We start from the raw sequence: 25354 nt of genomic DNA, 5'->3' as shown, positions 1-25354 counted from the left end.
GAAGGTGAGTGGCAGAATCACTACACCTGACGGTAATTAACCTGTGTTTGTGTGTCTTCCCAGTAACCGCGCCCTATTTAAGGAGGCAGAGGGAGAGCAGAGGGGAGCACTTCCCGGGACAAGAACACAGCGTGCGTGTGTGTGTGTGTGTGTATTTAACAGAATAAAACGGTATTGTTATACTGAAAAGTCTGGCAATAAAAGCCGATTCGTACCTGAAGCTTTGTCCTGCCGTCCTCTGTGCTCCACCTTTCTCCCGGGTTTCGGCACCACTGTAGAGCTCTCTGAGGTGTGGGTGGAGCACAGAGGACGGCAGGACAAAGCTTCTGGTACGAATCGGCTTTTATTGCCAGACTTTTCAGTATAACAATACCGTTTTATTCTGTTAAAGACACACACACACACGCACGCTGTGTTCTTGTCCCAGGAAGAGCTCTCCTCTGCTCTCCCTCTGCCTCCTTAAATAGGGCGTGGTTACTGGGAAGACACACAAACACAGGTTAATTACCGTCAGGTGTAGTGATTCTGCCACTCACCTTCCCTGGCTCCGCCCTCCTGTCACAGACCGGCGCTTGACCACGCCCCCGCTGCAACACTACAAAACATGTTCAAGGGGGTGAATACTTATGCAACACAATGTACCAGGACTGAATTTGGTTACCCTTCTTGCCAGGGTACTAAACGAGGGTGACGCTGGAAAAGGTACAGGCCACACTGATCGGTCAAATGCAGAGAGAGAGAGAGAGAGAGAGAGAGAGAGAGAGAGAGAGAGAGGTGTCACGTGTCATCACTTGAGTCAAAGAAATACAGACAGTTATAATGGCTTTTCTGCCAGGCTGTATGGAACAGCACTATTCACTATTAGTGTCTGCTTCCTATGTAAACGCTTGCTGTCTCTTCACATAAAACCAAATCACAAGTAAATATTCTTATTAAATATTCATGTTAAATCACACCTTGAAGCTTTCGCATTCCTGCTGCTGATAGTGTTCACCGTAATTGCATTGTAGGGGAAATGGTCACCGCCTCACAACCTCTGGTTAACTCCTCCTACTTTCACAAGTACCATTAGGCAGTGGAAAAATAGTACTTGACTGAATAATTCCAGATTCAGATTAATAACAACGATCAATCATGCTGTCAGCTGGAAAAGTGGTATTAGTTTGCGATGTGATTTTTCACACCTCTTTGCTTTCTTCTTGCCTGGGTGCACTAACCTGACCTGTCCGTGAAGCCTGTACAGAACACTCGCAGTCTGGATGCCACTCTGGCAGATTCACTACTGCTTTGTTCAGAAGAGAAAAAGCTCGAGATACAAATCTTCCAGCCTGGTACCCAAAGCACAAAGCATGTGAGAAATCTCATCCAACACACATTCCATTAGAAATGAACACTTTAAAATACTGCACTACTTTCCCTTTTAGATTCTTTGGAACCCCAAATGGCCCTAGAGGTGACCAAGGCACTGCTCGGGTGAGGACTCCAGCGTCTCACTCTCTCAGGTCACCTCATGCCCAGTGAGCGGATCAAATCTGGCCAGTCCTCATTCATTCCTGCAGCTCTGCCACTCCTGCTCCCAGAGTTTGGGAAGGCTGCTGTCCTGTGCAGGAAGAGTTCATGGCGAGTGTGTGGCAGAGCAGCAGGCTGGGAGAGGACGGTTAGCCCTGCAGCTCCTCGTAGCAGGCCTCGCATACCCGCACTGGCTTCTTAGAGGACGGCGTCAGGGCGCTCTTGGCTGAGCACTCGGCACAAAAGATGTTCCCGCAGTGACGGCAGTGGTGCTGGAGGAGAGACAGCGAGTCAGACTTTTGAGTTACAGCATAACAAACCAATCAGATGCTACACCATTTCAGAAATATCTGCCCCTGGACGGTTCTGTATTCTGAAAAGTAATAGTTAAAAATGTGGCAGATCACAGAATCCAGGGACACATGTCGGCCGAAACGAATCCGAGATAATCGCAAAAGAAGCTTTTTTTTCGAAATTTGTGATTTTTGTTTTTTTCCATCATGTGCAAGTTGAGATCTTGAAGAATGCAATCAGTATTTCAGATAATAGACTGTTTTGTTGGAAAAGCATACATTTTTTGTTGCAAATTGTCTCGTTTTTGTCAGGACTGTAGCCTGCTGGGGGGTGTGCGTAAATTACCATATGGGCCATTCACATCATGATTTTAAGTCATTTGCTTTTTTTTTTCCGCAATTCAGCTGTATGATCCGAGTTGAGCGCATGGCTACTTAACCTGCATACAGGCGTGTGATTTCACTATGGAATGAGTTAGCTAAACAGAGCGCAGAGGAGCCGACACACCGCGAAGCAAACAGACACATGGTATTTACATCGGAGATCACCATTTCTAGCAAAAAAAAACCCCGCAACCTCGTTTTCCAGATTGAATGGAATACTTGAATGATCGGATGATACACGGACCGTTCTAGGACTACATTATTCCATCGGAGGCATTGGTGTGTGCAAGGCGCCGTTTCTCTTTCTGATGGGGTAAGTTTATTAATCTAAGGCTGTGTGCTTATTTTTGCATGTAACGGAGAGTGTTGTGGTTTGGTTAAGCCTAGGTCACAACCGGACGTACGATTTTTTGGCCGTGTGATTTTTGGCATTTCCCAAATCGCTGCGTTTTTTTTTTGTTCACGGAGAAAGACGCGCGTTGGCCGTAAGTTTGTCTTGCAACCTGAAAAAACCGTAAGCGCCTGTAGAGTTTGTTTGACATGGCAAAGAACCTCTGCGGCCGGTCTGCGGCTCGAAAATCAGCACATCACGCGCGCGCTCTCGTGCGTTTCACGCGCGCGCTCTCCGTGTGTTTCTTGCGTTTTTTGCATGTAGACCAGCCGTAGGAGCACATACGGCCAGTTGTGACCGAGGCTTTACATGAAACTAGCGTTGTGTTAGTTGTGTCATCATCGTGCTATTTTTCTTTCTTACGGTGTGAGTAATTTTTCAACCACAAAACGTTAAAGTATACTTTAGGACTTATTTTTGTACTTCATAATTGTGTTGGGCATACTTTGCATGGAAGGAAAATTGACGTGGTGATTTGTTTACATGAAAGTAGTATCGTGCTAGCTCGTAGGGGGTAGGGCTTTCCTTAATGTCATGCAGATGAGCACCATTATGTGCCCGCCCTACACCCAGAGTAGCTGAGATGGAAAACTTTGAGGGCGATTTTCTCCCTTTTCTGTTTTAAGAAGTATACACTTTCAAAAGGCCACACATTCTTCAAATATTGTCAGATCTCCACATGGAAGGCATCATTGGAAAGCTTAGAAACTGTACTTTCTGAATCTGTCAATAACTCAAAATGCCCCTGGGCCGACATGTGTCCCTGGATTCTGTGATCTGCCACAAATTCAGAGGGTCTTTTTCCCCTCCCTCACACTGTGAGGCATGGTGCAAATCGATCACCCAAAAGCCACTCACACTCAGCTTTACACAGTCAGTCAGAGTTCTAAGGGCAGTGGTTGTCAGCTGCAGTGTTGGGCACGTTACTTTCAAAAAGTAATTAGTTATAGTTACTAGTTACTTTTCCCAAAAAGTAACCGAGTTAGTAACGGAGTTACTTTGTCATTAAAGTAACTAATTACCAGGGAAAGTAATTATTCCGTTACATTTTGTTACCTCCCCCCCAAAAAAAAATCAATCAAATTCAACTAGTGTAATCATAATAGAAGTGAATGTTAAATGTGTTTAATGACTGAAATGGACACTTAACAGAACCAATCAGTAACATTATCTACACTATATTAATATTTTTGTGGGACAATGTGAGAAGACATCTATCAAATGTAATATATTTTTGTAGTTATTAAAATCGTTACTAATTACTGGCCACTGACGAGGACAAACGCTTTGCTCCTCGACATAATGTGCATTGCACGGACACATTTTTGCCTTTTATTTCAAGTAATGAAAAGCAATGGCTGTATTTCCAGTGTGAAAGCGCAGTGCTGGGCTGACCGCTCGCCATCGCTGTGTCTTCTGATTGAAAGAGCGCGCAGTAGTGCAGTAGGCGTGGCCTACCTACGTATGTTGTCCAAATCTACTCTGATTGGCTTACTGTGCCGTTGTCTCGTGTCTCCCCGCCCCACACGAAAGCAGAGTAAAGAAAGGCTGAACGAGCAGCGTGTTAGATGAGAACAGCTTTAATAAAGTAACGCATAGTATTTTATTGTAAGTAACAGGAACGGCGTTATAACGATGTAAAAAGTAATTAATTAGATTACTCGTTACTAAAAAAAAGTAACGCCGTTAGTAACGCCGTTAATTTCTAACGCCGTTATTCCCATCGCTGCTCAGCTGTCACGTTATTGCCAGTCATTGTAGAATGATTAATAAATGTCTCATGTTCTAACAGTGACATAACTGGCCTCCATGCATTCTGTCCATACAATGCACACGCTTTGTGACATTCTGTTAACACTGCGCTGGCATGTGCAGCATTAATAGCAAACATTTCAAAAGAGAATCTGCTCTTTTCTTTCATCGTGGATTTCTGGCTGCATTTTAGACTAATCTGGCTTAAAGTGCATATCCTGGACCAAATTCGGGTTTTTTTTTTTCTATATGAAAGTATGTCCCTTTACACACTCATCCGGAAGGGTAATTTTGCACAAGGCCATCTGTCTACAGCAGAAAAAAATAAAATAACAAAACGTGTCTGGAAAAATCCCAAGGGAGTCTGGAGCCAGATTCGTGACGTTACCTGCGGAAGCACCAGCAGGCTGCGCGAGCTTTGCACGGTTTCAGTGCACAGCCTGTGTAGACCAAGTTTAGCAGCTAGCGATGTTGCATTGAAATATGGAATTGTCACCTGAGCGCAATGTTACTTCACCTTTGGATGAAGAATGTAATGTTGCTACACCCTCCTACGATACATCTGTTAACCATTTTAATAATTACGTGAGAACGTTGAAGAAATTTGCAGAAAACCACCAGGTCGTTTTCTCATAAACAAACCAGCGCTGACGTAGGATTCAGAGGGAGGCGTCCCGCACGCGACGTCACGAAAATCAATATTTGCCAGGAAATCCAAATGGCAAGTTTTTTCAGAGGCGGACCAATTCACCTCAAATGGCTTGATTTCAACTGAATTTTTCTGGTATTGCGCAAGGTAAAAAAAATTGCACAAAATGCAGAATGTTACAGATATTTGACCAAAGTTTAATATAAAATAGGAGAATTACATTGATCTTGCTCCTGAATTTACCCGTGATATGCACTTTAACAGACTTTGGCGATCATGTCGCGTTTCAAGTGAAGTACAAGCATTTCGCCTTTGAACACAACTGTTAAATGCTATCCTTAAAGTTCAGATATCAAACACTCCTGATTTACGTGGAGACAGACAAGTAAAGTAAACAACTACTTGAGTGTTTTCAGTCTCACTGATTAGACTATGTTTCACTATCAGCACTTCATTGCTGCTTTCACTAGGAGACGTGCTGGAGAAGATAAAAGTGCTGCCGGACAATACTGTCTGTTCTCAGAGGAGGGGAGAAAGAAAAAAAAAACCCACACAAAAATGCCGCCTGTCTGAAAGTGGGTCCCTGTAGTAAACCATTAACGCAGCATTAATTTAGTGCTTTGATCAGACGGCACCATCAAACACGCGTGAGAGTCTGTGGGTGTGAGGGCAGGAGGCAAGAAAGAGAAAAAGGAAGGTATAGAGAACAGAGTCACCTTCCGGATGGTGACAGAGAAGCCTTTCCCACAGGACATGCAGTTCTGCACCTCGTGGTCCTCTGCCCACTTCCGTGTGAGGGTCTGTGACTGCTTTATCTGCACCAAGAGAAACAGCACAGCATGACAACCACAAATCCACCGAGCAGTGTTTCTGAGAAAAATAAATCTTTACAAAAGATGCAGCAATGAACTCCGCTATATGATGATGCTGGCAGAGTGGACAAACAACACCTTATTTCCCAGTCATGCTGGATTCCATTTGTGTTTTTGGAAATCATTGTGTGTCAGATGTAGGGATGGCAAAAACTAAAAAAAATCTTGACCGACCACCGAGCCTCATTAGCCGGTTAAAGTCGGTTAACCTATGAGTTTAAACAGGGATGCAAACGGCGCGCCTTTTTCACGGCTCGTGCAGATCCGATTTTTTTTTTTTATTGGGGGGGGGGGGGGGGGGGGGGGGGCGTTGGAGTGTCTGAATAATTTCATCAGAGTAAATTCTGTATTAAAATTACTACATAAGCAAATGCCATTACAGTCCATGAAAAAGCCGTGAAAAAGTCGGCATCTGCGCCTTTAGTTTGTGTGGAGAGATCTGATCTGCAATAACATGCATTGTTGGCTACAGACCGAAACATACTTTCAGAATGCACTGGCCAAGGCAGGACTAAACTCCATGTGCCTTCTAATAATAATTAATTTGTAAGCTAAAAAGCCTGTGTCTACACTTTTTTCTTTCGCCGAGTGGCAGCTGTGTTCAACTGGGGCGGGACATGACTGAATGGGTGTTTCTGATTTGTCAGCTGTCTTTAATTTGGGGCGGGAGGGCGGGACATGACTGAATGGGTGTTTCTGATTTGTCAGCTGTCGTCCTTACACCGCATGGCATGGCCCAAGCGTTTACAAACACAGAATTCCAGGTTCTCCGCTCCAAAATGATTGATTTTTTTTTTTCACCGACAACCAAAAAAAAATTAACCGGTTGACGTTGATTCAGTCAACCATCGGTCAAACGGTCATCGGTTAACATCCCTAGTCAGATGTGCATCTAAAAAAAAAAAAAGACTATATAAAATGCTGGACAATACGGCTCCACTGCAAAAGATGCCAAAATCAACCAAAAATCTGGTCAAACTCCATCACAATAAATAAAAATTGGAGCATGTTTAGTAAAGGATATGAGGCAGCGAGTCCATCTGAAATGTATATCATACAGAGGAGAGCTATGCTTCACAAGAATGTTTAGATATCGGTCAGCACACCTTTTGCTATTGGTTTTAATTAGAACAATGCATGTGTAAAACATAAAAATGTTCCATCACAGTTAAACAGTTCACCAAAATTTAACTTTTGATGGAACATACACTGATGTAGCTGTGTGTAGGAGACAGTAATCAATCAGTCACTCACTTGGATTGGTAGACACCGAAGAGAAACTAATTGGGGTTGCACTCACATTCAGAGCTGTAGAATCCAGTGCTACAAATGCGTCTGACTTTGCACATACGGTGGTGCTTGAAAGTTTGTGAACCCTTTAGAATTTTCTACATTTCTGCATAAATATGACCAAAAACATCAGATTTTCACACAAGTCCTAAAAGTAGATAAAGAGAACCCAGTTAAACAAATGAGACAAAAATCTACTTGGTCATTTATTTATTGAGGAAAATGATTCAATATTACATACTGTATCTGTGAGTGGCAAAAGTATGTGAACTTCTAGGATTAGCAGTTAATTTGAAGGTGAAATTAGAGTCAGGTGTTTTCAATCAATGGGATTACAATCAGGTGTGAGTGGGCACCCTGTTTTATTTAAAGAACAGGGATCTATCAAAGTCTGATCTTCACAACACATGTTTGTGGAAGTGTATCATGGCACGAACAAAGGAGATTTCTGAGGACCCCAGAAAAAGCGTTGTTGATGCTCATCAGGCTGGAAAAGGTTACAGAACCATCTCTAAAGAGTTTGGACTCCACCAATCCACAGTCAGACAGATTGTGTACAAATGGAGGAAATTCAAGACCATTGTTACCCTCCCCAGGAGTGGTCGACCAACAAAGATCACTCCAAGAGCAAGGCGTGTAATAGTCAGTGAGGTCACAAAGGACCCCAGGATAACTTCTAAGCAACTGAAGGCCTCTCTCACATTGGCTAATGTTCATGAGTCCACTATCAGGAGAACACTGAACAATGGTGTGCATGGCAGGGTTGCAAGGAGAAAGCCACTGCTCTCCAAAAAGAACATTGCTGCTCGTCTACAGTTTGCTAAAGATCACGTGGACAAGCCAGAAGGCTATTGGAAAAATGTTTTTTGGACGGATGAGACCAAAATAGAACTTTTTGCTTTAAATGAGAAGCATTATGTTTGGAGAAAGGAAAACGCTGCATTCAAGCATAAGAACCTTATCCCATTTGTGAAACATGGTGGTGGTCGCATCATGGTTTGGGCCTGTTTTGCTGCATCTGGGCCAGGACGGCTTGCCATCATTGATGGAACAATGAATTCTGAATTATACCAGCGAATTCTAAAGAAAAATGTCAGGACATCTGTCCATGAACTGAATCTCAAGAGAAGGTGGGTCATGCAGCAAGACAACGACCCTAAGCACACAAGACGCTCTACCAAAGAATGGTTAAAGAAGAATAAAGTTAATGCTTTGGAATGGCCAAGTCAAAGTCCTGACCTTAATCCAATAGCAATGTTGTGGAAAAACCTGAAGTGAGCAGTTCATGTGAGGAAACCCACCAACATCCCAGAGTTGAAGCTGTTCTGTACGGAGGAATGGGCTAAAATTCCTCCAAGTCGTTGTGCAGGACTGATCAACAGTTACCGCAAACGTTTAGTTGCAGTTATTGCTGCACAAGGGGGTCACACCAGATACTGAAAGCAAAGGTTCACATACTTTTCCCACTCACAGATATGTAATATTGGATCATTTTCCTCAATAAATAAATGACCAAGTAGATTTTTGTCTCATTTGTTTAACTGGGTTCTCTTTATCTACTTTTAGGACTTGTGTGAAAATCTGATGATGTTTTAGGTCATATTTATGCAGAAATATAGAAAATTCTATAAGGGTTCACAAACTTTCAAGCACCACTGTAAATATATACATCTACCCTAAAATCAACATTTCCCAGAAATCATGCTTCTTTTCGGGGGAGGGAGGAACATAGCTTAACATTTATAGGCGTAACGATCCAATGCTTTGGACTGATCTATAAACTTAAAAGATAATATTTGAAATTAACTGGTGCAACAACTGTAAAATAATTATCATCAAAAAATTAATAGCCAGTATATAAAATATAATTCATATTTTAAATTGATTTTTAAACTTCATAGTTTAATAGGCTTGCAGAGATGGCCACAAGCGCCGGCAACCGGTGGTTTTCACCGCCTACACAGATGGTTTGCGCCAGCTACTTGATCCCAGGAAGGAACCCCTCTCCCCCCAAAAAAAAATAAAAAAACCCGTGCCTTTCACTATTCAAACAATTTATACCGTCTCCACTGCCCATAACTGGCTGCAAATCCAATTATGTCAAATTGTCTCCGATTTGGGTCGAGCATGACTGGAAGCGACGTTATATTTGTTGATTGATTTTCACGCTCCAATTGGCTGAGCCGGACCACGTGACCACACCATAGCATATGTAGTTATGTTACTGAGCCAGGCAGCATATTACAGAGGGTGACCGAGAAAGCCAAGCATACACACATCTGGAGGGAAATTTCATACATATTTTGCAAGTATTTTACAGGGAAATGGTTCGTAATTTATTAGCTGAGAATGGACCAGAAGGCACAGCAGATTCATAGGTGTTCTTAATTGTCAAGTCATTACCTTATGAATCAAATGTGTATTGTATTGTGTGAAAGCCTGAGGTTTACTAATAATTATAATAATGTGACTGGTGACAAGATGAGTTGTGAACACAAGCTCTACTGCATGAGGCTACTGCATATGAACTTTTAAAAACTATGCCAGACAATGTTTGAATTTCTGCAAAAAAATAAAATAAAATAATAATAATAAATTAACTTCGGAATTTCAATACTGAGTGAGCATTTATTTATTAAAACAAACACACAACTTATTTTATGATGTTACAAACTCAAATGCCTGTAAGAAAGACGTCTGACTTGTAAGCAAGGCTGTTTAAGCGCCATAAAAAAAAAAAATCCATCAGAGCCGTGCATCAAGACCCACCAGAAAAAGCAAACGGAGCAGGAGGTTTTCACTTTCATGTGACTGTGGGTGGGTGGGTGATATGCAGCGTGTGGGTGTATAAGACAGACCTGTAAGGACTGATTTTCTCGGCCCAGCTCCTGCATAGCTGCTGTGGTGTCGTCTAGTTTTCTCCTCATCTCCACCACTTTGGCTTGTAACTTCTCTATCTCGCCCTCATCCTTCACACACCTAGAGTGCAGCACCATGAAACACAGCGAGAGAGTGAGTGGGAGTGAGTGAGTGAGCGAGCGAGCGAGCGAGCATTTAAAGCAGGGCAGGAAGGGAGATTAAAAAAAAAAAAGTAGATCGACCATTCCTAACCTCTCAAGCAAGGCACGTCTCTCATCTTGGTTGTTCTGCACAGTGGCCTCAAGCACAGCTATCTCTCCACGCAATTCATCTATCTGTTTCTCCAGCTCGCTCACACGTCGCTGACTGCTCTGCCACTCCCGCTTCAATGTGGCAACATTCTCATTAAGCGCAGAAACCTGCATCGTGAGTTTTGCCTCAGCCTCTTCCTTCCGCTTCTCCACCTCCTCTTTAGCCTTCGCTTCCAATGTCTGGAGAAAAAGACAGAGACAGAGAGAGAAAGAGAGAGAGAGAGTGTAACACTGGAGTAGCAGCAAACTGTGCGTATGCTGTGATATTATTCAAGCAACTATTTTCACGGTGCCCAAATAACCCTTTGCCAAAAATAAACAAGAGTGCTCGGAGAGCACAATATCCCCCGCTGGCAACTGTGCCATAATTCTGGTAAAATGCGACTGAATTGAACGAAATTACAACATGCGTATTACTGACATATAACAAAGAAACCTGTCAAGTTTTGTGAAATTCTTCCAAAAATTGTGAGAGGAGTTGATTTCAGAAGGCGAGTACCCTTCCTGGGATGGACGGACGGATATCGCCATGACATAATTCCTCTTCGGGCCTTTCGGCCAGCGGGGGATAAACATTGTGAGGGAAGTCGATTTCTGAAAGCAAGCACGCCTTGATGAAATTGCCAAAGTACAAGTGTGTTAATAATCAAGGGCATAAACTCTGGTAAAATTTCATCTCATCTCATTGTCTCTAGCCGCTTTATCCTGTTCTACAGGGTCGCAGGCAAGCTGGAGCCTATCCCAGCTGACTACGGGCGAAAGGCGGGGTACACCCTGGACAAGTCGCCAGGTCATCACAGGGCTGACACAGACACAGACAACCATTCACACTCACATTCACACCTACGGTCAATTTAGAGTCACCAGTTAACCTAACCTGCATGTCTTTGGACTGTGGGGGAAACTGGAGCACCCGAAGGAAACCCACACGGACACGGGGAGAACATACAAACCCCGCACAGAAAGGCCCTCGCCGGCCCCGGGGCTCGAACCCGGACCTTCTTGCTGTGAGGCGACAGCGCTAACCACTACACCACCGTGCCGCCCCCTGGTAAAATTTGCCCAAATTAAATGAAATTTCAGTGTGTGTATAACGATCATATGACAAAGCCTTTTACCAAGTTTTGTGAAATTCCTCCAGAAATTGTGAGAGAAGTTGATTTCAGAAGGAAAACACACTCATGAAATTGTCAAATTATAATTTTGTTAAATCAAGGGCTGTAACTCTGGTAAAATGTGACCCAATTTAACAAAAGTGTATTACCGACATATCACAAAGAATCCTGCCAAGTTTTGTGAAACTCCTCCAAAAATTGAGAGAGGAGTTGATTTCAGAAGGAGAGTACCCTTCCCGGGACGGACGGACAGACATCGCCATGACATAATCCCCCTTCAGGCCTTTCGGGGGGGGGGGTGCTTGGTTTAAAAAGGTACAGTTAGTGAAAACTGAGTACGAACTCTTATAAACCTTCTTCCATGTTTGGACACTGAGCTTTTTACATCTTTAAACACCACTGAACACTAAACCTGTACTTTGCACACTTCAAAAGCAAATCTGACCAATCTCAGGCATCACTGTAAAATACAACCAGAAATATTTTGAACATACGAAGAAATCCTTCAGGTTGTGATTTATGCAATTACATCATACATCCATACTAAATCTATGTTAGCCAGACCCTCTGAGACCCATGTATTATATTTATTATTTTCTAACTGATAATATTCATACTGTAAACCTGTCATCAAATCTATCTGGTACGGTATATCACTGCAGTGACGTGGCTGCTCTGATAAGCTTCTACTGGATTATTATATTACGGGCAATTTATTTATTATTATGCGCAATTTAGAGTAGCCAGTTAACCTAACTGCACGTCTTTAGACGGAGGAAACCCATGCAGACATGAGGAGAACATGCAAACTTCACACAGAAAGGCCCCCGTCGGCTGTGAGGTTCAAACCTGGAACCTTCTTGCTGTGAGGCGGCAGTGCTAACCACTGCCCCACCCAAGCTCCAAATCTACTCGAAACAAATGTGTGTACCAGTTGTTTATGCAGCTTTTCAGTCTCTGCTTTGTGCTGCTGTTGTGATTGTGTGATGGACTCGCGGGTGTTCTGATGCGCTTTCTTTTCCTGCTCGAGCGTTGCCTGGATCGCTTCCACTCGGCCCTGTAGATCTACTTTCTGCTGAAGCAAGAGCTGTTTCGCTGCCTGCAGGTCCTTTAGTTCCTACACACACACACACACACACACACACACACACACACATATAAGCAAACTAGCCTGCATCAGATAATCAATATAATTCTAGATAATTACTTCCTGGAGGGATTACTGTTAACTGTGATTTTCATAGCATCTCTACGAACAGTAATCTGCCAAGAAATAAGGAGGGCTTGGAACTGAGAGGTGCAAGAGAACTTTTTGGTTATACACCTCAAATAAACGTCTTAAAGGTCCCATGGCATGAAATTTTCACTTTCTGAGGTTTTTTAACGTTAAAATGAGTTCCTCTGACCTTCTTAAGTCACCCCAGTGGCTAGATATTTCATAATGTGTAAACCAAACTATGCCCAACATTTTGAGAATGGCGCGTCAAAACGGCGCGTTGATAAACTCTTTCCTTGCCTACGTCAGCAAGGGAGATGATCCCCACGCCCCCCCTCTGGATTCCCACCCACTGTATGGATTGCCCGCCCAGCTCAAAAGTTGCTGTTTGTCCTACCAAGCCTACTGCGCATGCACGAAGCCTATTGCGCATGCGCAGAACACATGACTACATTTTGTAGTGAGGAGCCCATAGAAGACACATCATGGAAATTGCGCTGTACATGGATGTGACGACACACAAAGGAGTCCGTTTTTACTGCCGACGGGAGAGCCCCTGAAGACGCAGTGGCTTAATTTTATTTACTTCAATAATACGCCGTCGAGTCTACCTAAGACGGTGTATGTTTGTCGGAAGCATTTTCCTGATGAATGTTTCCACAACTTGGGACAGTACAGGGCAGGTTTTGCACATCAACTGTCACTGAAGCCTGGGTCTGTACCAAGCATCCCTGCCGCATCAGCCACAAACACCGAACAAGTAAGTGTATAACTGGTCGTTTTGCCGTGTTTTAAAATCGGTGCGTTAGCCTAGCAATGGCTACATTAGCTGTGCAGCTAACCGCTTCCTGCAGTTAGCCAGGTACATGGGCTTGAGTTGTACCATTTTTTTTTTTTTTTTTTAGACAGGGCGGACGGACCAGGGCATTCGCCCGCCTGGCCGTGCCCGACGAGGAGCGCTCTCGGACGGCTTGGGAGGCAGACGGCAGCCCCTCCTGGAAGTGCAGTTTTACCATGGGCCTCATGCGGAAAAAAATGACAAAGTCCCACTGCTCAGTTTTACCATGGGCCTCAGGCGGGAAAAAATGACAAAGTCCCAGTTTTACCATGGGCTCGAGTTGTACCATTTTTTTTAGACAGGGCGGACGGACCAGGGCATTCGCCCGCCTGGCTGTGCCCGACGAGGAGCGCTCTCGGCCGGCTTGGGAGGCAGACGGCAGCCCCTCCCCCTCCCCCATGGCACGCCCCCACCGTCTACCCTTCCCCGCCTCCTGCTTCTCATTAGCAAAACGACGCACTGGGAAAAGCGCTGAAATGGGGCTTTCTCCCAGGAGGCTATATCTACGTACCGAGGGTTCATTTCGAGAAAGGCTGCGGATATAACATCCGGAAACCTCCACGAGCCCGTTTAAAGCATCAACAAACCACCATGCCATGGGACCTTTAACAAGATCCAATACCAGAACGATTATGAATATTCAGATTGTTTCAAATAAATAATCAAAGCCTAAGAATTAACACTTGCAGTCCAAAGCCATTTTACACCTTGTGTAATGTTTTACATATAATCAAACAAAGGTCTACTAATTTATTATTTTTATATATCACATTATTTCATGGATAACAACATAGCACTGGGGGAAGGATGGCTCAGTAACTGACCTTCTCACTCTTTTCTGCCAGAGCTTTGAGTTCAGCGTTTAGCCTGTTCCGTTCTTTCTCTAGCCCACTCTGAGCCTCCTTCATCTCCTCCACCCGAGAACGCTCCTTCTTTAGCTCCTCCTGCATCAGCTCCTGCTCACACAGACACACACACGGAATGAGTCGTGATTAACGGAGGTGAACAATGTATCTAAAAGTTTTTCTGCTCAGGCTTACAATGAAGGGCCTGCTGGCAGTACCTGCTGCTTCTGTAGTTCTCGGAGAGCCTCCTCCTGCTGTTTGAGCTTCTCGTCCCTCTTCTTTAAGTCTTTCTTCAGTGCTGCATGTTCTGTTTTTAACTCCTGGATTTGGACCTCGCGACTGTTCAGCTGGTTGGTGCTGGCCACCAGTTCCTCCTGAGTCAGAGCTAGCTTTTCCTCACGTACCTATACATCACAAGCTGCGTCACTGCTGAATTGTAAGCTTCGTTTCCCACTCTACAATGTACTGGAACATTTGGTATTCACAAAACTTAAACTGTACTTTTTTGGACCACCGGCCAGTGGTTCGGTACCAAAGGTTACAGTTGTATAATTTTTTGTCTGCTCAAAAGAGAAACTAAATATCACACTGGGGGTGGGGCTAAGATCACATGACGTCACCGCGCCGCGAGATTTTGTTAGGCGCCATATTGGAAGACCAAGTACATGCACTCACAATATAAAACAAAGTACGAGCGAGAGTAAAGTGACACGATGGATGATAATTCTGGTTATGTGAGTACATTACCAGCTGCAGAAAGGGCACGGTATGTGGAGAAACTCGCTGTGATTGATGGGTTTGACCCATATGATAAGACTCGCGGCAAGGGAGAATGGAAACATAAGGAGGACCGGACACCAATTCTGCCATCTGTTTGCTACCCAGACATTGTAAACTATTTGTTGTTTACACCCAGTGCCTACACTCAGTGTTCGAACTATGCCGATATTTTCGGGGGGGTCCCTTTTTTTCCCTTGGGGGTGTGTGCACTTGCGCTTGTCTCGGAGCGTGGATCTCCAAACACATGAGAAGCCTATCTTACGCACATATCACGCAGACTCCACACACGCATCGCGTCTGAAGTCATAACTCATCAGGGGAAATCGTGTCCGCATTGGCATGTTCAAAAAACAACCTCGCGTCAACAATGATACCACACGCAAGAAAAAAAAAAAAGTCAGGCTACTCAACAACCAACCTGGCAGCAGCGAGCAAGCCCCAAACCATCCTAAATTATTATTATTATTAAATTGTAGAAGTCTGGGAGGCTTGCTCCTCATACAGTTATCAACGTGGGGCCAATTTAGCATGTTTTAAATCTGAATTTCTTGCGTTTGCTTACCTCAAAGTGTCCGCAGATCATGCACAGACTTATCCATTATATCCACAGTTTTTTGCCAAGTCTCACACAGGTTTCTTTCAAGTCTACTGTTGGGCCAATAAATCATAAATAAAACAGCTCAGATTTGTTTGTTTAAGTCGTTTGCCACTCCACTTTATTCTTGTGGGTTCACATACCGCTGCCGTTATTTTCCCCTAATCACAAGTTTGTTGGTCTTCCAAAATGGCGCAGGGTCTGTTTACTTCCGGTTTCAGGTGACGTCAGTGAAAGGGGTCTATTGTCTGCACCACTGGTGCCATGGTGGCGGCCCGCGGACCGGATCCGGCCCGAATGAACATCTAATCCGGCCCCCTTGCTGATGGCCCTCTAATCGTTCGGCCGGCAGAGAGCCATCAATGTCTGCCGCACCCCATTGAACAATTATTACAGAACAATTACCTGTCTTTCACTGCCGATCGCATTGACGTCAGAGGCGGAGATTTGCCTGATGGCCCTGCCATTTGCATCGGTCCAATTCGCGCCACAGACTGTTTAAATTTTAAATTATACTGCCACTGTCAATTTTATCAGAGCGAGAGGGCTCAACCACCGGCAATTCGATGCATTTTTATCTGAAAATGACATCCACCAGGGCCTTCCCTATCACACCGATGTGCGTTGGTTGAGCCGAGGCGCAGTGCTCAAACGGTTCTACAAATTGCGCAAAGAGATAGCCGAGTTCATGCAGGCTAAAGGGAAGCCTGTGGAGGAATTGGACGACACCGAATGGACCAGGGACCTTGCCTTTTTAGTGGACATTACCGAACACCTGAACTTATTGAATGTTAATATGCAAGGTCGCAACAAACTCGTTACCGAGTATTACGACGGTGTCCGTGCGTTTCAACGTAAACTTGCGTTATGGAAGGCACAGCTCTGTCAGCGCAATGCAGCCCACTTCCCCTGTTTGAAATCTCTGTCTGTCAGTCATCAGAGCATGGACAAGTATGCAAACTTGCTTTCCGGTCTCATGCACGAGTTTGCCAATCGATTCACGGTTTTCACTGAACTGGAAAAGGACTTTGCGTTTTTTGGCTCTCCATTCACCACGGATGCTTCTGAGGTCCCCGAGGCGATGCAAATGGAACTGATAGACTTGCAATGCTGCACGCGGTTGAAGGACATGTACAAATCTGTTGGTATTGAATCATTCTACCAATCGTTGCCACCTGAGTACCCGACTGTCACTGCATTTGCAGGTAAAATACTCTGTATGTTTGGGACAACATATTTATGTGAGCAGGCATTTTCAGTTATGAATATTAATAAATCGAAAATGCGCAATCGTATGACACATGGACATCTCAATGATGTCATGAAAATAGCCACGGCCCAGAGCCTGTCCCCCAATGTGGACAAGCTGGTGAAAAATAAAAGGCTTCTGGCTTTGACATGTAAAATGTAGCTGGCTTGTCTGCCCATGTAACATAGTGCTGTGAAGTAATGATTGGGAGGGTATGTTTGTGGGAGTGGGAGTTTGTGGGAGTTGTTTAAGTTAATGTACCATCTGTTATTTATGTCTTTTTGTTATTAAGTTCTAGTGAATATTTAGTCACTTGGCCTGTTGGTGGAGTACTTAACCTTGGCACATCTTTTGACTTCTTTAGGGCTACTTAGGGCCATCTTTTTTAATTGGCCTAATTAGGCCTGTGTATTGACATGGTTTTATGTGCAAGTTGTCAATAAATCTGATCAAAGTAATTTACAGTTTAGTTGTGTTTTTATGTGTCCTTGTCCATTTTGTTGGTTTTTTATTATTTAAAAAAACAAACATTTATAAATAATATTTATATTCATAAATGATATCAAATAGTATGTCTATTTGTTTAGTGTTTGGTCTTGTCACGCCGGTAATGCGGCCCCCTGAGGTCCCACTTGAAAACAATCTGGCCCCCTGACCAATTTCAACCTGGCACCCCTGGTCTGCACGAACCGCATCATTCAATGTAAAAACATTGTACACACAAAATAACAGATCATACAGGGTGCGTTTTCAGGGAGTTGATGACTACGTTATTTTCACCTTGCCGTATTTTCATCGATGGTGGATTGAAATTGTTAAAAATGTAATAAACTAGAACCACAAATTCTGTTGTGCCACTTCTTGTTTTGTATAGATGTCCATTTTAAAAATACTGTGCTGTTACAAACTGCTGATTGCATCTACTACAGTGTGAATGTTTCACACACACTAACCTTGAGGTCCTGGCGCAGAGCAGAGACTTCAGATTCCTTGCCATAATAGTCAGACTGGAGTTTGGCCAAGCTCTCCTTGGTGCTGTCACAGGTTTTCTGCAGCTCTGCACTGCGGCTTTTCTCTGAACCCAGCTGTTCAGACAGCACAGTCATCTGCTCCTTCAGCTTAGTCAACTCCTCCACCTACATCAACACACAACCTCTGTTATTCTAAGACACAGCTTATTCAAGCTTTAAACGATTTTCAGATTAGCTGTTTTAATGGATGCAAGTTACTGGAGTGACACCACTGCTGAAAAACGCTCCAGGTGGCAGAAATGACGAATTGTACATCATCATCGAATGCATATGATGCTAACAGCACATGCCTTCTTTGTCTGAGCGGTCTGCAGGCCTGCCACTTGGCTCTGGAGTTTTTTCACTTCCTCATTGAAGGATCCTTGGGCTGTCTTTAGCTGTGTTTGGATCTGCTGGTTGTCCTTCTCCTTCTCCTTCAGTGCATCCTGAGACTGCTTCAATTGGGCACTCAGCTCTTTCAGCTGTGCCTGAAGCCCCTTCTCCGCCTAATCCAATTCCACTCAAGTTAATGAAAAAGTTGTGCTCCAGGTATTAATGAGTATAAAATACCGTTTGATACTGCATCTTCTCACCTCTGCCATTTTCCCCAGCTGAGCTTTGACTGTGCTCAGTTCTTTAACTGTTGCTTCGACACTCTTATGAAGCTCCTGCTGGGCCTTCTGGTGAGCTTTCTCCTAGAAGAGAGAAATAGTGTTTACCTCAACAAAACGAGAAAGATTATAGTTCCAGATCACTTGTTTTACTGTCTGTTTACACTGCAGTCATATTTCTACTGATAACCTGCCCATGTTTAGTTACGTGCTCATAAATTCTAAAATAATGCTCCACATAACTAAAAGGGGGCGGCACGGTGGTGTAGTGGTTAGCGCTGTTGCCTCACAGCAAGAAGGTCCGGGTTCGAGCCCCGTGGCTGGCGAGGGCCTTTCTGTGCGGGGTTTGCATGTTCTCCCCGTGTCCGCGTGGGTTTCCTCCGGGTGCTCCGGTTTCCCCCACAGTCCAAAGACATGCAGGTTAGGTTAACTGGTGACTCTAAATTGACCGTAGGTGTGAATGTGAGTGTGAATGGTTGTCTGTGTCTATGTGTCAGCCCTGTGATGACCTGGCGACTTGTCCAGGGTGTACCCCGCCTTTCACCCGTAGTCAGCTGGGATAGGCTCCAGCTTGCCTGCGACCCTGTAGGACAGGATAAAGTGGCTACAGATAATGAGATGAGATGAGACATAACACATAACTAAAAGAAAGTTTCATGTTATAACCTTAATATATTAATGTTAATACATAACATTAATATAAAAAAAAATCTGCACAGTAGCTTGAACAGTCACTGCATTCAACATGTAACAAATAATTGTTATATGCACAAAGGGCCTCCTTTATCAACATTGTGTGGAAAAGTTTCAAAATTGGGATTCATCTCATCTCATTATCTGTAGCTGCTTTATCCTGTTCTACAGGGTCGCAGGCAAGCTGGAGCCTATCCCAGCTGACTACGGGCGAAAGGCGGGGTACACCCTGGACAAGTCGCCAGGTCATCACAGGGCTGAACACATAGACACAGACAACCATTCACACTCACATTCACACCTACGGTCAATTTAGAGTCACCAGTTAACCTAACCTGCATGTCTTTGGACTGTGGGGGAAACCGGAGCACCCGGAGGAAACCCACGCGGACACGGGGAGAACATGCAAACTCCGCACAGAAAGGCCCTCGCCGGCCACGGGGCTCGAACCCGGACCTTCTTGCTGTGAGGCGACAGCGCTAACCACTACACCACCGTGCCGCCCAAATTGGGATTCATTTATTTAAAAAAAAAAGCCTTCACAGGTCATACACACAAGTGTAAGCAACTGTGAGTATGCATGTCACTGTTTAAATAAATACAGACATGACGACAATTAACCATATATGACCTGTAGACATCCCTTCAAACGGTACCTAAAAAAGAACTCGGACATTTAGTGTCACTGGGAAACAGGCAAACGAGATTTTTTTTTTTTCCCTGAGATTCCGATACTGATCAGTGTTTATTTCATTTTTAATGTAATGAACGTGTTAACAAACGTTCACTATATGTCAGCTGTACATTAACGGAATACAAACCCTGGCATTTATATTAATTCATTTTATGATGGCAATTTAACCACAAAAAGAACGTGTTCAAGCTAATGACGTTGGGAAAACCAGCCATTGTGTGGAATGCCTGTTCTGGTAGAACCTGGTCTGTTCTACATCATTGTAGCAGTGACGGAGAGTTTGGGCCAAGAGGAATTATATCCAAAACTGTGGGTATATTCCTACTCAATGATGGATGGGAAAAACCCATTTTATTTCCAATTTCTCCCTCTGAAAAGGACCTGTAGCCAAACCCCAAATGTTATAAGCAACTGGACATGCATAATTGTTGCTTTGTTTCCCTCGCCAACTTCAGCTACAAGCATGAGTCACAACCGATGGGCAAAATTTATTAGCTGTGGTAAACCACTTAGAACGCTAAGAAAATTGCTTCTGGCCTTAAAACACACACTATCCATGGCATGATGTGTGACAACGCTCAGTGAAGCAAGAATTGTGCGCAAGCACAAATGTGTTAGTAATTATATTAAATTTTATTTTCATTTTATTTGCCTGGAAACTTTGTTTTGATAAATCCTACATTGTGCATCTTGGATAACTGGGGGCCCGTGAGTTCTTCTGAAGGAAAACCAACACACCAGAACCCACCTTCTCGTCCAGAGCTGCTATACTGCTCCTCTTCTCTTTCTCCAGCTGGGTCTGACACTCCTTCAGGGATGTGAAAGCCTTACTTAGAGCCTCTTTCACCTTCTGCAGCTCTTTAGCCTGTGCGTCTCTCTCCTGCTGGGTTTTTTGGTGCTCTGTGCTCATCCCTTGTAGCGTCTTCTCCAGCTCCACCTTTTGCATGCGTCCTTCCTCAGTGAGTTTCTCTAGTCTTGCCTTAAGGTCACTCTGCTCCTGCTCCAACTTCTCCACATGCTTTTGTGCACCTCCCAAAGCTGAGCTCTTCTTCTGCAGCTCCTCCTGCAGAGTTGCAGCTCTGAGAGAAGCATGAAGAGACACCTTGTTGCACAGCTCAAACACTGAATAAACAAGAGTGCTCTGAGAGCACAGTATCCCCCGCTGGCAACTCGGCCGTAACTCTGGTAAAATGCGACTGAATTGAACGAAATTGCAATATACGTATTACTGACATATAACAAAGAATCCTGGTTAAGTTTCGTGAAATTCCTCCAAAAATTGTGAGAGGAGTTGATTTCAGAAGGTGAGTACCCTTCCCGGGACGGACGGATGGATGGACATCGCCACAACATAATCCCCTTCGGGCCTTTCGGCCAGCGGGGGATAAACATTGTGGGGGAAGTTGATTTCAGAACGCAAACACACCTTGAAGAAATTGCCAAAGTTTGTTAATAATTAAGGGCATAACTCTGGTAAAATTTGCCCAAATTAAATGAAATTTCAATATGCGTATTACTGTCATATAACAAAGCCTTTTGCCAAGTCTGGTGAAATTCCTCCACAAATTGTGAGAGGAGTCGATTTCAGAAGAACCTACACCCTCATGAAATTGTCAAAAGTACAAGTTATTTAATCGAGGGTCAAAACTCTGGGAAAATTTTCACAAACAAAATTAAGTCGCAATATGCGTATTACTGTCATATACTGTAACAAGGCCTTTTGCCAGGCTTCGAGAAATCCATCCAAAAATTGAGAGAGGAGTTGACGTCAGAAGGCAAGCACACCTTCATGAAATTGTGAAAGGACAAGGTTGTTAATCACGGGCCACAACTCTGGTAAAATGCGACCGAATTGAACAAAACAATATGTGTATTACCGACATACAACAATGCCTTAGGCCAAGTTTCATGAAATTCCTCCACAAATTGTGAGAGGAGTTGATTTCAGAAGGAAAAACACACATGAAATTGTCAAGAGTATAATTTTGTTAATCAAGGGCTGCAACTCTGATAAAATGTGACCGAATTTAACGAAATTACAATATGCGTATTACCGACATACAACAAAGAATCCTGCCAAATTTGGTGAAATTCCTCCAAAAATTGTGAGAGGAGTTGATTTCAGAAGGTGAGTAGGTACCTTTCCAGGGACGGACGGAAATCGCCATGACGTAATCCCCCTTCAGGCCTTTTGGCCAGCGGGGGATAAAAAGCCCAAGCAACCTAGCCTAGTAAACTAGACCCACCCGCCTAGCGGCCAAAAATATTTTTGCCTGCGAGTGGGTCTAGCCTCGCACCATATAAACAAAACACCCCGGGCATCAAATCGTGCCCGCCAATCACAACGCAAGGTTTTTGTTTGGATTCTTTGGGCGGGCTTTTGCAGGAGTGACGACAAAGCTGCGCGACGCTGGAGAAAGCGCAACAGGAAAGATGGCTACGGGCTAGTGAACAGCACACGTTTGACTCCGCTTTGGAATCAGTTTTAGAAGAATTAGACTTGGAGTTTTCGTTGAAACATGAGCAGGAAGAGGCTCTCCACTCATTCCTTTTCAAGAAGGACGTTTTCGCTGTTTTGCCGACCGGCTATGGCAAAAGTCTGATCTACCAGCTGGCTCCGCTCGTAGCCAAAAGGATGGGGCTAGTTTGTGCAGTACGAAGAGTTAATAAACAGCTTTGAAACATTACTTTTTGATCGTCTCTTATTTTCCCGTCATTTTAAATTTAAGGGAAATTATTTCACCAAACACCACTAAATAAAAACTCTCAAAAACAGTTTAAGCAAACACTTGAAAAAAAAAAATAAGAGTGTATGTCAAGTATGTGGTACAGACTCCAAACTTGTGGTCATTATCTCCAAACTTCTTAATATCTAGAACCTGTTTATTAATTAATACGCATTTTGAAAAATTACTTATTTCAAGGCCTCCCCCACTGTTTTCTGTCGCTCTGACTACGTCACAGTCACTGTTGCGCTGATTGGTCAGAGCGTTGGCCTATATGCACAGAGACAGTTTGAAAGACAGCGGGTTGTTCCACCCCCACCCTTCGGAAATGTCTACGAGCGAGGCCAGACTAAATATTCACATTTAGTCTGGCTTGCCAGGCTACAAGCAACCCATTTTCTGGAAATCAGGGTTGATCATTACAAAAGAAAATGGTTTCATTCATGATGAAATGGTTGGTTAAAAAAATATGACAAATTATCATGGGAAGGACCTGGTCAAAGCTCCAAATACTTAATAACCTTTTATGATCAATTTGTGCTGAGAGTGGACTGTGCACACACCGTTTGTCTCATGGTGTTCATATCGTTTGTTTTCAAGAAATGAAACTTCACATTTTAACTGTAACACGACTCAGAACCATAATCATCCCAATTCACTCCCGTCTAGTTTATTTGCAGTGCACTTGTGCAGGTTGAGTAATAGAAGATATAATAATACAAGCGCACAAGTGTTGTGTTACTCTGGCTCTGATTGACACCACAGATCACAAAGTAAGAAAACGTGTGTTTTCTAATCATACAGGAAGTCTTTTCTCACATAGCTGTGAGTAATAGCAGACTGGATTTGAGATTTAAAACAAAATCAATGATCTGAAAATTTAAAAACAGACAGAAACCTACCATGTGCATGCTCTTATGAAATAAAATCATTTTCATTACCTAAATCTCAACCATTTACATTTGTCAATATAACATGACTTTCGATGAAGCTTGATTAATTAAGTCACACTTCTTTTCACCGTCCTCCCTTCGTATCACTCTTCAAAGACAGGAACACATTTAGCTTTGCTTGAAAGGTGAAAGGCCTACCCTTCTTTTTCAGTGTCCAGCTGGCGACTGAGCTCCTTATTCCTCTTCTCCAGCTCACTAAGCTGCTGCTGCTGTCTCTGCTGCGCCTTCTGCGCTTGTTCCTTACCCGAGCGCAGCTCCGCTAACTCAGCTTCTGCTTTCTGCCACACATACATATAAGTACATGAACACGCTGTGACGAGAATTTATGCCCAAAATGTGGAAATAAAACTATGGCTTGAGCTAGCAGGGAACAGATAGTAGCAGGGGAATTCTCAGTTCCAGCAAAGAATAGAAAACCTGCTAGATGAAGGTACTCATGGGAATGATTAGACCCGGTGTGTACTGCTGACCTTAGCCTGGCTCTCTAGGGTGTCAGTCGTCTGCTCCGCAGTCAGCAGCTTCTCTCTGATCTCCTTCAGAATGGCCTCTAGTTGCAAACACTGCTCCTGCTTCTCCTGCAGCCGATGGCCTTGTTCCTCGAGTTGAGCCTGAGCCTTACTCACCTCCTACACACAAGCACACGGCATTAATACTACCTATGTTTTTAAACTCAAGGATAAATGTACAAAGGGTAATACAACCCACCAATAATACTAAACAGTCATAAATTATTATCATCGATGGAGTTTGTATTAGGGATGGCGAAAACTAAAAAAAAAAAATCTTGGCCGACCACCGAGCCTCATTAGCCGGTTAAAGTCGGTTAACCTATGAGTTTAAACAGGGATGCAAACAGCGCGCCTTTTTCACGGCTCGTGCAGATCCGATTTTTTTTAGGGGCGGGGGGGGGGGGGGGGGGGGGGGGGCCTTGGAGTGTCTGAATAATTTCATCAGAGTAAATTCTGTATTAAAATTACTACATAAGCAAATGCCGTTACAGTCCATGAAAAAGCCGTGAAAAAGTCGGCATCTGCGCCTTTAGTTTGTGTGGAGAGATATGATCTGCAATAACATGCATTGTTGGCTACAGACCGAAACATACTTTCAAATATGCACTGGCCAAGGCAGGACTAAACTCCATGTGCCTTCTAATAATAATTAAAAAAAAAAAAAATAAAATAGTAATTTGTGAGCTAAAAAGCCTGTGTCTACACTTTCTTCTTTCGCCAAGTGGCAGCTCTGTTCAACTGGGGCGGGACATGACTGAATGGGTGTTTCTGATTTGTCAGCTGTCTTTAACTGGGGCGGGACATGACTGAATGGGTGTTTCTGATTTGTCAGCTGTCTTTAACTGGGGCGGGACATGACTGAATGGGTGTTTCTGATTTGTCAGCTGTCTTTAACTGGGGCGGGAGGGCGGGACATGACTGAATGGGTGTTTCTGATTTGTCAGCTGTCTTTAACTGGGGCGGGACATGACTGAATGGGTGTTTCTGATTTGTCAGCTGTCTTTAACTGGGGCGGGACATGACTGAATGGGTGTTTCTGATTTGTCAGCTGTCTTTAACTGGGGCGGGACATGACTGAATGGGTGTTTCTGATTTGTCAGCTGTCTTTAACTGGGGCGGGACATGACTGAATGGGTGTTTCTGATTTGTCAGCTGTCTTTAACTGGGGCGGGACATGACTGAATGGGTGTTTCTGATTTGTCAGCTGTCG

At 43.8% G+C, this 25354-nt stretch overlaps 1 protein-coding gene across 2 annotated transcripts in view; it reads right to left on the bottom strand.

Annotated features, from left to right (window-relative positions):
* Positions 1 to 564: 564 nt before the first annotated feature.
* eea1 (early endosome antigen 1) overlaps positions 565 to 25354 on the bottom strand; it is a 68883-nt gene continuing 44093 nt past the window's right edge. Inside the window, exons 18-30 of one of the 2 annotated variants that reach the window (XM_060923763.1) lie at positions 24106 to 24261; positions 23774 to 23913; positions 20705 to 21035; positions 18552 to 18653; positions 18270 to 18464; positions 17902 to 18084; positions 14543 to 14728; positions 14304 to 14435; positions 12357 to 12542; positions 10252 to 10490; positions 9999 to 10119; positions 5695 to 5793; positions 565 to 1781 (exon numbers count right to left, since the gene is read on the bottom strand). In XM_060923763.1, the coding sequence (XP_060779746.1) occupies positions 1659 to 1781; positions 5695 to 5793; positions 9999 to 10119; positions 10252 to 10490; positions 12357 to 12542; positions 14304 to 14435; positions 14543 to 14728; positions 17902 to 18084; positions 18270 to 18464; positions 18552 to 18653; positions 20705 to 21035; positions 23774 to 23913; positions 24106 to 24261 (2193 nt within the window). In that variant the 3' untranslated portion in view covers positions 565 to 1658. The remainder of the gene's footprint in view (positions 1782 to 5694; positions 5794 to 9998; positions 10120 to 10251; positions 10491 to 12356; positions 12543 to 14303; positions 14436 to 14542; positions 14729 to 17901; positions 18085 to 18269; positions 18465 to 18551; positions 18654 to 20704; positions 21036 to 23773; positions 23914 to 24105; positions 24262 to 25354) is intronic. The other variant, XM_060923764.1, reaches the window with a different exon arrangement.

This window comes from Neoarius graeffei, chromosome 6 (genome assembly GCF_027579695.1).
Source record: "Neoarius graeffei isolate fNeoGra1 chromosome 6, fNeoGra1.pri, whole genome shotgun sequence".
Classification (NCBI taxonomy): domain Eukaryota; kingdom Metazoa; phylum Chordata; class Actinopteri; order Siluriformes; family Ariidae; genus Neoarius; species Neoarius graeffei.
This window is presented reverse-complemented; position numbering and strand designations above follow the sequence as displayed.